The following is a 9,979-nucleotide window of genomic DNA, read 5'->3' on the forward strand; positions in this document are numbered from 1 at the left end:
AATGATCATGGGCTGTGTCATTTAAAGTTTCGGCGAGAAGTCAAGATGTTCAGCAATTAATCTATCAAATGCTTTGGTACACCATAAATCATATATCTAGGGATGAATTTGTTAAAATCCTTTGACCATCCAGGGGGGCATTGCGTGGTTGTTCACGTCCATGTCTGCTGTAATGATGTAGAAAGGAAGAGGAGCGAGCTAGTATGTTGACTGTCATATTTTTCGTTATTGCAAAGACGGAAGGACATTATCAACTGTGTACCGTATTGTATGATACTTTGTAGAATTTTTCTTGCGGTTTTTGCATGTTAACTCTGGAGCAAGGGCCCAGAAATATAACAACCGACTGCTTGCTGGTTCAAGATTTGCTTCCGCCGGAAGACAATCAGCCCTGAGCCAACTAGCCAACAAGCAAGGGCGATGGGCGACAACATCATTCGCTGCGACAACGGATGACAAGTCAATCCGGGTGCAACATTCATCATTGCTCTTTGACAAAGAAAACAAGAAATCAACAATAAGCCGGCACTTCGATCCAGAATAGATATAACCCACGCCCAAAAGACAATAGAAATTGGCTGCAGCATTAATAGCACTGGTCCAGAAGCTGTGGGACATCGTTCATCTCCATATACATTATTCGGCTCTCCGTCATGAGCAACCTCAACCGTCCATCGCTTGCCAACGACATTGCACTGTTACGCTCTGTCCCGGCATCTTCTCTGCCCCTGTCATCTGTTCAGCCAGAACCATTGGGTTCCCAACAAACACCCCTCGAGGTTCTTCAAGCTTTCTCGCCCTCCACCGCCACGTCTCAGACATCGCAAGACTTGTCCAAAGCTTATATCAAGGAGATGAACGGAATCAAAAAGGTGTATGAGAGGAGGGAAGGGGAGGAGGTGGGTGAGAGGATTGATGGATTGCGTGCGCGGGGTGAGGAGATGCAGGAGGTGCTGCGAAACATCAAGGCGTGATTATTGCATGGCATGTGGGTGGCACAGTTCGGCTACGGGCGGTGACTGACATAATGATGTACTAGTATGGATTAGGGCGGTCGTGTGAGTATATAGAAAGTTGTATGCAACATAATATGCTAGTGCGGATGTTTTTTCCCACGGTGCAGGATTACGTTGCGATTAAGAATTTAAGATTTGAGCGTGTGATGATTTGTTGCGGGCCGCTGAAGATTTCTTCCAGCTTGTGATTGTTTCTCTGCGCTGTTTTGTCTGCTCCTCCGTCCCTCTCCCGCCCCCGCCCCCCATAGATGCCTCTCTACTCCACCCACAACAACAATCACTACATAATACACGCCCCACATGCCATCCACAGTTCCCAAACACAACCACAGTATGTCGTTCACAAACACCACCGCACTGCGCTCACACACAGCAGCTTCACATACTTCGCCCTCAAATCCAGCCCAGCCGTCCTTCACCACTCGCTACCCTACCCTCTCCCGAAACCAGCCCAGTACATCAAAATCTGCAACTCGTCCACGGACAAAGGCTTCAAATCAACGCAGCATCTTTTCTGATTCCGACTCTGAATTATCACCTCCGTCCTCGGAAGAAGATGACGGCGAAGCGGAGGCTGACGAGAACGAACAGTACGAAGAGGTTGTCACTCCCCGAAAAGGCCAACATAAAGGCCGTGTAGCACAAAATAATGTCGCAAACGTAGAAAATAGTGGGAAGAAGAAGACTGCATCACAGAACAAAAAGGGAAAGAAGGTCGTTGGCAAGAAGAAGAGTCATCCAGTGGAGGCCGTAACCAAAACTACCACTACTGGACCTGCAGGAAGAGAAAAAAAGAGGTTTACCAAGTTGGAGGATGCGGAAAGAAGAAGAGCGAGAGACGCAAAGTTTGATGTGGATGACGATTTTGGAAACACAGTAAGTATTAATTGGAAAACCAAAAGTGCATTGACTGATGATCATAGACCCCCACGCCGGCCCTCAACCACGGCCGTACAGTTCCCCCAGAAGATTCGACATCGTCTTATGGTGATGATGAATCCGATAGGGGCGAATTGACAGAAGACGATCAGTTATTAGCAGGGATCCCTAAAGCCTTCTTAGGACAGGAGGTGGAAGATTTGGCGTATGGTGCCGGAGACATGGACACTGAAATGATGACTTTCTGGGATGACGAGACAGACGAGGAGGAGGAAGAAGTGGGTCGTTGCCGCACAATTACGCTGTTTACAAAAACTGACTCCAATTAGATGTTCATCAACCATCTTTCCGGATCCGAAGTCGATCGCCTGTCACAATCTTCTGTGTCTGTCGACTCTGATCAGTCTACTTCCGAATCCGAATCCGACTTTGAAGAGGTTCTCGACGAGTTTGGCTTTCCCATACCTTCCTCTTCACACTTTCCCATCGATGACACTGAAAGCGGCGAGGACCCAGGTCTCATTCTCATGGAAAATTGGGATGGTCAGTTTGTTCTCGTTCAACCACGTCTGGAAAGAAGTAGATCTCGCCATCGCAATGACCGTGGTTCCCGTACCGGCGGATCCGTCAACGGCAGCACTACGTCAGCAAACGACCAAGCCCTCCTCATAGACCCTGACGCCGCCGATCATGAGTTTTCTAGCGAGGACTCTTATTGGAGCGGCATGTCGGACGAAGACGATGATGGTGGTGACACAACAGATTCAATGGCGGAGGAAGACATGCCAGTGCTGGACAGTCCCGCCTTGAACGGAATGATGGAGCACCAGATGGCAGAAGCTGTTTTAAGAATGGTAGTAGATGGGGACATTCCCGTCGTCCTCCCAGAGGCTGCCAATACGGCCTCGGCTGCACAGCCGTCTATAGTCGTCACAGAAGTCGCGGATTCCACACCTGCGTTATCCGCCATTTCTTCAGCGCCGCCCACAAATACTTTGCCAGACACCCCCGCCCCTCTTCCCACTCCATCTTCCTCGACCGACTCTGTCACTTCTGCTCCTCCCACGGGTCCTGTCATGGGCACATTCCTCCCTGTGACAGGCGATCCAGCTCAACACGCTGTCATTGATGGCTCAGGCATCACCACCAAATCGCCGTTTACTCATCGTAGAAGATCGAGAAGAAATAGGGATGCCGCGAGCTTGGCTTCATCTAAAGAAGATAAAGAGCGAAGACGACGGTCATCTGCCAACGATCCCTTTTCCCCTACTTTTTCACCCTCTGCCAACGCACTCTCTGCCAAATCAAAGCGGCTTCGATACTCTTCCATCCCTGGTCACCCTCGCTATGTCGCAGCTCGTCGAGCCGCCGAAGCTCTTGCCATGGCAGAGGAAGATCGTGCGACAACGACTTCGGAAGATGAGGCTGCTGATGGCGCCGTAGGTGGGTTTGAGCTGGAAGACATGCTGGAGGAAGCTGTTTTGCTCGATCCCTCTGCGGAAGGGCAAGAAGAGATGGATGGTGAAGGGTTGAGGCATATGCTTCGTTTCGACCGTGTGGGAGTTTCTACTTATCTTCGACGAAACTTTGGCGCGCCAAATCCCGCTGCGACCTTGGCACCACCTGGCAGGAGCAAACAGCCTCCGTACAAGTACAATTATACAGTTGACGGGTACCCTTCGCCTGGGAATACGAGGTTGGATGATACGCTGGCAGGGCCAATAGGAGGAAGAATGCTGGTGTCGCCTGTGTTAACTGCGGTGGAGGAGGTTGAGGGAGCGGGTCAGGCCAGGAAGGAGAAGAAGAAGAGGCGGAAAGCGCAGTATGCAGCGGCGGCAGTCCCAGAGCTGATGATTTGAGAAAGATCGGATCTGCAGGAGAGAAAATCAGATCTGCAATGATCCCATTCATCTCCACTCCTTCATCGAAGTGGAGATTTGTCCATCTACTTTTATTATTGCACCAATAACAATTCTCACGATATCAAATCTCATTTTTTTTTTCTTCAGCATAGTCCCCATATCACGTTATTACTATGTTTATTTACTCTTTCATTGGCATATATTTCGGTTAAAAATTGTCACTGTTTCTTTATCTTTGGTTCAAAAAGGCGAAAAAGAATATGTTTGTTATGTTTATGTCGTATGCAACAAGTAAAAGTGCACTACTTTACTTTTTTTCCGCATCTTGCTTATGGTCAAAGCTACTGTACATATGCGCACAATTAAACCCTATAAATGCATACAATACAATCATGAAAGAAGACCCCATGATGTTTCTAATCAACATACGGTCATTACCGTTACCAGTTCTTAAGCATCTCCCTAGACAATGGCTCAGTCTCCATCTCGTACTCGACATCCACTCTTGGTTTCCTTCCAGCCTTCTTGGCAGCACCAGACTTGCCGGTCTTGGGAGGCGCCTTGCGCTTGGTACCTGCAAGGGCCGATGGCCCAGGAGCGGATTTGGAGGACTTGGAAGGGGGCTGAGGCGACGAAGGCTCAGAACCATCGTCTTCACCCTGATCCTCTTCGTCGGAGATTTCGAGATCAGAGGGGAACTCCTGACCTTCAGAGCCTTCTTCTTCCGAGTCGAATTCGTCAAACTGCTTCACAAGTCAGAGCTCGGCATACAGTTAGCAAATTAGTGACACGTACCTCGCTTCCGCTGTAATCCTCTAAATCGCCAACACTTTCATCATCCGTGTCTTCCACATACTCCCTCTCTCCTCCCTCCCACTCTTCCTCCTCCTCCTCGTCCATACTTTCATCGTCCTCCAACTCCAAGTCCCTATCCTTGCCCTTCTTGTCCATGTCCAAAATTTGCTGCCAAACATCTTCATTGACGTTGAGAGGAGCGTCGCCGTAGGCTTTGGAACGAAGACGTTCAAGAAGTTCCTTTTCAATGTTCTTTTCAAGGTGAGCCGCCGCAAGAGCTTTACGTTCACGAGTCGCTTCACGTCGTTCCAGCTTTTTCTTGATGCCAACTTTCTTAGGTCTGCACAGGCCGATAAGCGGTTAAGTCTGGAAATACTAAAACGATGTAGACATACTGTTGGGTCATGCTCAGCCGTCTCATCTTAATCAGATACTGTGTAATCTTTGTTATTCTTTGCTTGCACTTGTGAGTGATGAAGTTGGGCCAATATATAAGCTCCTTGTCAATCTGCGATGTTCATGTCAGCATACGTCAAGAGAATAAAGAATGGTCAAAACATACCTGCTCAAGCGCCTTGGTATAGTTGCTGGAAAGCTTTATGCGCTCCCACATGTTTGCCGGAGTGTGCGCTCTTTCGATGGTCTTGACGTACAAATACAACACACCTACGAACACATGTTTCCATGAGCTCCTTATTCTTGCAGCATTTCTCATTTCGCCACACACCTTCTTTTTCACGGACAGTAGCATATCGAGAATTGGCGAGGGGACATGATTGACGAGTGCAGAAACCGGTGAGATTGTACTCGTTTCGACAGAAATTTTGGGTAGGTGTCCTAACAGCCCTTTAGCCCCCATCCTACATTTCCTTCGCGATTTAGACTAAGCTTACTTGACTTTGTATGAGCAGAACCTATACCAAGTTAGCTGTCTTTCATGCTTCAACAATGAAGACTCACTGATGGTTGATGACCGACCAAATAACGTCGTCAGACTATTATGGCGCATCAGTAATGTCCTTCATTCCCTCTTGACCGATCCATAACCTCTGCTTACCTGCATTTTTGCTCCTTCTTGCTGCTGTTAGAGGTTGTTATCCGTTGTTATAGACAAATTTTGTATGGGCATCCAAAAATCTCTGATCGAGTGGACACCGCCGTTAAACGAAAATATTTAATTCTTTCGTTATTTCCGTTTTTATTCCAAGTGGAGACCGCCGACAGGCCAACCAAGTGCGCGAGATTGACCACAAATGAAGGATAACAATTGACGTTTGTTCTTGTCGCTCGATTGACTACACCTTGACCTCAATGGCAATCTCTCATCTACTCGCACAACCCACAACAAGCAGGGCAGGAGCTATGCTTACATTGTGTAAGCTCTACATTACTCGTTTCAACTGCAATTTTGACTGTATATAGCTCTTACTCGCCCTCTACGGCTTCCTCTCATCTCCATCGCGAGAAACACCCGCTCATTCTATGCAACGCCCAAAAGATGTATCTCACATTTCGATACATACTTATTTGTGGAAAAGCTCGAAAAGAACGGCATGACTAGAGAGCAGGCGGAGGGTGTCATGAGTGTCTTGGCGGAAGTCATCGAGGAAAGTATAAAGGGTATGGAAGCCAGTCTGGTCAGCAAGGCAGAGCAGGAAAAGGTGCGTTACTCCTGCTTGCGACATTGTTGTACTATTTCAGTGGCCTGACTTGTATAAAAGCAAAGATACACCGAAAAAGTTGATTTTGCGCGCCTGAAATCTGAACTTCAGCTACACGAAAAGAATGACCTTACCCTCATGAAGGCCGAAAACGATCGACTAATGGCGGATGTGGAAAAACTCAAGCAACGGCTTCGAGAAGAGGTCACTCGTACTCAGGCTGGTGTTCGTTTAGATCTGAACCTGGAAAAGGGGCGCATACGTGATGAAAGCAGCCAGCAAGAACTCAAAATCAAGGAGGTGGATACTCGGATTGAAAGTGAAATCGCAGGTTTGAGGACACAGATTGAGCAAGCCAAGTTCAGCATTCTGCAGTACTTGGTTGGTGTAGCGACTGGTTCAGGGGCGTTGTTGGTAAGTCCCGAGTGTCTTATGGCGGAAATGGACTGGCTGGATGCTGACTCTTGTTTGCTTGCAGCTTGCTTATATGAGGATGATGGTCAGTGGTTGTGGTGGAAACGTCCGGATGCGGAGTAGAAAAGCTGACATTAACTTTGATGGTAGCGATAGATCTGAAATATGTAGAGGTCTCATCATGTTGTACCCCGTTTTCTGTACCATACATCCAATCATACATATGCATCCTTCCAGCCTCCAGCCGTCGGCCTCCACCTTCCGCTCTCGGCAGTCTCACCCGGTATCTCGGTTCTTGCCTGGAGCCTTCAAGATGTTCCGGATACATCCATCCCCTCTCTATATTGATAGAAATTGAACGCATGGGCGATTTATTGGTAGCCGTAGACGCGTCTATGTCCAAATGAGTATCCAGAGGACGTACGGGCGCACTCTTTCCTTCTTTCTTCTTGTAGCTGCGGATAGAAGCCTGATGAAGATGAAAGGAGCAAGTAATTGGACGACTAACATTGTGAAATCTTTACTCTTGTAAGAAGGACTGAATAGTCAATGGCGATCGACTATCCCTGACGATGTCGCTTCTCTCACATCTGTCTCTGCTGTTCAGCCAGTGTCCACCCACTCTTTGTCTCACAATGGAAGATGCAGGGATAAGAGAGGTGACGACGATAAGTCATTCGAAGACTAGGACGGATGCTCAAGGATGAGAATGTCATTTACCAGTCTTTCATTTCTACCCATTCACAATCGAATGTGGGCTCTGAATACCCAGAGGAGACTCGACCTAAGGAAGTAGTTCAGACTCATGGGATATCAGCTCTGATGTGTCACCTGTTGAGACGAGATTAATAACCTACCACAGGGGCTGGCAAAAAATCCATTGCTGCCGTTGCGCCATAGGGAACACCACCAACGAGGTATCTTTTAGTGGCTGTAAAATCAGCTATTGATCACAGAAGACGAGTCCAATGCATGGATAGTAGTTGTGAAAACAGATATTGATAACAGAAGACGAACTGTTGCCGGCGGGTGCTCTTCTATACATTTTCATGCATGCTGAGAGCTGCCACAAAAAGGAAGAACAGATTTGGGCAGTCACGACAACGGATTGATGTGTTCTGTTGCGTGGCGTGGAGACCATCTATACGCAGTACGGTAGCCACTGGTAAGCGTAAATTAAATAAGTGCTGGAAAAATAAAATAAAATAACAATAAAAAATAAAAATATAAAAAAAAAATTTACGGCGGCCTGAGCCGATCGATTTGTTTGTGTTGAAAAAGAAAAAATACAGAGGAGGCCATATGTGCGTTTGTTTTAAACTACACAGTGGCTTAGCTATACTTTGCTTTCAAGTCTGAAGTAAATCCTCCTATCAAAGTGACAATTACAACTCAACACATAGTCCAAAATCAATTTTTTTCAATTTAGGAAGAATTGATAGGCTAGAGAATAGGGGGTCACACCGTAACCAAACAATTGACGACGACCTCAAGGTGCAAACCAACCATTTTTGGTCCTCAAAACCATGGGCGTCCAGAACAAGGACATTCGCATTAAGTATGTCCATAACCTTGATGCACATACACATTTATACTGACAGTCCTCAGCTGGGATTCTGAACCCCGTCTCACTAATCACCTCGTGAATCTTATTGCAGCCAACTCGAGGTATAGTGCTTGTATCTTCGGCAACAATACAGGGGATCGTTGGCTCATCGAGCGCGAACTTTGTCTTGAAGTCTTGAAGCAAGAGCCTTGGATGAGAGACAAAGAAGTACAGGGGTGGGTGCGAAGATCAGCAAATGGGTGGGAGGCAACGGATAAATGGACAAGCGGGATGGTTCATCCTGTGCGGAATCGTCTGCATCTGTGAGTGGTCTTGCTGAAGAGGGTAAAACACAGGACGATGACTGATTCTTGATGCATTAGGTTGGTCAAAAGGATGAAAGAGGGGTGGTATAAATCGAAGTATGCAATCGATCCGGAATGGACTCGTGAAGAACAAGTTCCCGAAGTGACACGAGGTATGTCGCTTCTTGTCCTGCATTCTGTACCTACTAAATTCTTATCACTTGTAGTCACACTCGGGAGGGACCATCCTTACTATTTTACTCTTCGCTCCCTTTGGCTCAAGAACCAACATCCCATAACCACTACTACTCCGGTCACTGTTCAGTCTTCACATGAACAAGACAAATGTAAACAACGCACCGGCCCCGCATCAAGATATTGGCCTTCGGCGAAAAATGCCAATCACCTTGAAGGGCCGCATAGCCAAAGGGTTCAAGGAAATGCGACTCAAATGATAGCCGTATCCGTTTCCGATCCAGAGAGCGAACAAGAGCGGTCACCCAAACGACCGCGAATTGATGCCTCAGACCGAAGTTATGAGGGGAATCCTGATGAAGAGGCTGCTGTTGAAGATACTTTGGCGGAATCTTCTCACCCGGCAGGTGAGGCGGACAGTCGGGAAAGGGAGGGAAAGGGAAGACCAAAGGGGTCGAACAGGGGTCGAGTGCAGGAAGGTTTTGCGGCTGAGAATTCAGTTGCACTACGACCCGCTGATTCGTCAGAAAAGCGGCCAAGGGGACGACCCAAGGGATCTTTGAATAAGAAGGGGAAGAAGATGGAGACGCATGATGAAGGAAGAGGAGTGCCGAAGCTACTTGATGGCGAACCTGTCAAGAGGGGTAGAGGAAGACCGAAAGGTTCCACTAATAGAAGGAAGCAGTACTAATCTGCCATTCAAACAATGATGGGTTTTACACACATCGCCATAGTTAAAAAAGGGCTTCGTTTATTTCTGGGCTCCCCTTAGATGTTTATAGATTTTCTGTAATGTACCAACGCTTATCATGCTATTGTATGCATCATCGTGTTCGGGTATGAATTCCAGTCTTTTTTTCTGCCATATGTTTACGCAATAAGTCTAAGTTTTAGCCTAGTTCCAAATAACAATATAACCTAGGACAACTACATTGTATTAGTCTTCAGTAGTATAACGGTTAGTATAACCGCTTCTCATTTGAAGTGTAAATTCTTCGATGAACGCGGTAGATCAGGGTTCAACTCCCTGCTGGAGAATTCTTTTTATATACTTTTTAAACGTCCAGTAGAAAAGTAAAATAATCGGGATAATCGTCTCTTCTTTTCCCTCCACGAAGATTCCATACTCCATTTTCTTTTTGCAATTATGTCTTATTGCAAGTTGATCTACTTTGTGTGCTAAGCTTCTTTGGATTTGAGTGCGAGATACTCCAAGGCCGGCTTACGAAGGTATAATAAAGCCGTTCAATCGCGTTGTGGTGTTGTTAGAACGGGGAAGTAGAGAAAGAGTAATTGACTGAAAAGT

At 46.9% G+C, this 9,979-nt stretch overlaps 7 protein-coding genes and 2 non-coding genes; 6 read left to right on the forward strand and 3 right to left on the reverse strand.

Annotated features, from left to right (window-relative positions):
* Positions 1-167, forward strand: part of CNAG_05753 — a 3,616-nt gene extending 3,449 nt beyond the window's left edge. The window contains exon 10 of the mRNA XM_012195111.1: positions 1-167. This exon is cut by the window's left edge and continues 58 nt beyond it. Coding sequence (XP_012050501.1) covers positions 1-2 — 2 coding nt within the window. The 3' untranslated portion in view covers positions 3-167.
* A 287-nt stretch (positions 168-454) lies between these two features.
* CNAG_07671 (hypothetical protein) lies at positions 455-1,099 on the forward strand. XM_012195408.1 has 2 exons: positions 455-988; positions 1,040-1,099. Exon 1 carries the CDS (start codon positions 654-656, stop codon positions 972-974), a length of 321 nt encoding a protein of 106 aa, XP_012050798.1. The 5' UTR covers positions 455-653; the 3' UTR covers positions 975-988; positions 1,040-1,099.
* Positions 1,100-1,183: 84 nt separating this feature from the next.
* On the forward strand, positions 1,184-4,066 carry CNAG_07672 (hypothetical protein). XM_012194971.1 has 4 exons: positions 1,184-1,347; positions 1,393-1,892; positions 1,940-2,173; positions 2,225-4,066. Exons 1-4 carry the CDS (start codon positions 1,317-1,319, stop codon positions 3,752-3,754), a joined length of 2,295 nt encoding a protein of 764 aa, XP_012050361.1. The 5' UTR covers positions 1,184-1,316; the 3' UTR covers positions 3,755-4,066.
* A 35-nt stretch (positions 4,067-4,101) lies between these two features.
* CNAG_05755 (protein MAK16) lies at positions 4,102-5,655 on the reverse strand. XM_012195113.1 has 8 exons: positions 5,610-5,655; positions 5,513-5,547; positions 5,446-5,466; positions 5,280-5,389; positions 5,115-5,218; positions 4,948-5,060; positions 4,553-4,892; positions 4,102-4,500 (listed from the first exon to the last, which is right to left on the reverse strand). The coding sequence occupies exons 1-8, from the start codon at positions 5,613-5,615 to the stop codon at positions 4,198-4,200; spliced, it is 1,032 nt and encodes a 343-aa protein (XP_012050503.1). The 5' UTR covers positions 5,616-5,655; the 3' UTR covers positions 4,102-4,197.
* A 176-nt stretch (positions 5,656-5,831) lies between these two features.
* On the forward strand, positions 5,832-7,130 carry CNAG_05756 (mitochondrial protein). XM_012195114.1 has 5 exons: positions 5,832-5,927; positions 5,975-6,213; positions 6,274-6,627; positions 6,692-6,712; positions 6,778-7,130. The coding sequence occupies exons 1-5, from the start codon at positions 5,864-5,866 to the stop codon at positions 6,781-6,783; spliced, it is 684 nt and encodes a 227-aa protein (XP_012050504.1). The 5' UTR covers positions 5,832-5,863; the 3' UTR covers positions 6,784-7,130.
* On the reverse strand, positions 6,743-7,768 carry CNAG_07673 (hypothetical protein; the record flags this gene model as incomplete). Its single annotated transcript, XM_012194972.1, has 3 exons — positions 6,743-7,429; positions 7,485-7,558; positions 7,645-7,768. 3 exons carry the CDS (start codon positions 7,766-7,768, stop codon positions 7,412-7,414), a joined length of 216 nt encoding a protein of 71 aa, XP_012050362.1. The 3' UTR covers positions 6,743-7,411.
* Positions 7,769-7,926: 158 nt separating this feature from the next.
* On the forward strand, positions 7,927-9,521 carry CNAG_05757 (hypothetical protein). XM_012195115.1 has 4 exons: positions 7,927-8,185; positions 8,236-8,496; positions 8,557-8,651; positions 8,706-9,521. Exons 1-4 carry the CDS (start codon positions 8,154-8,156, stop codon positions 9,362-9,364), a joined length of 1,047 nt encoding a protein of 348 aa, XP_012050505.1. The 5' UTR covers positions 7,927-8,153; the 3' UTR covers positions 9,365-9,521.
* On the reverse strand, positions 8,160-9,476 carry CNAG_12674. Its single transcript, XR_001045980.1, has 2 exons — positions 8,732-9,476; positions 8,160-8,681 (listed from the first exon to the last, which is right to left on the reverse strand). It is a non-coding gene; the product is annotated as a hypothetical RNA (non-coding RNA).
* A 93-nt stretch (positions 9,522-9,614) lies between the features above and the next one.
* Positions 9,615-9,711, forward strand: CNAG_10086. The gene has a single exon. It is a non-coding gene; the product is annotated as a tRNA-Glu (tRNA).
* Positions 9,712-9,979: the final 268 nt, after the last annotated feature.

Source organism: Cryptococcus neoformans, chromosome 7 (assembly GCF_000149245.1).
Source record: "Cryptococcus neoformans var. grubii H99 chromosome 7, complete sequence".
Lineage (NCBI taxonomy): Eukaryota > Fungi > Basidiomycota > Tremellomycetes > Tremellales > Cryptococcaceae > Cryptococcus > Cryptococcus neoformans.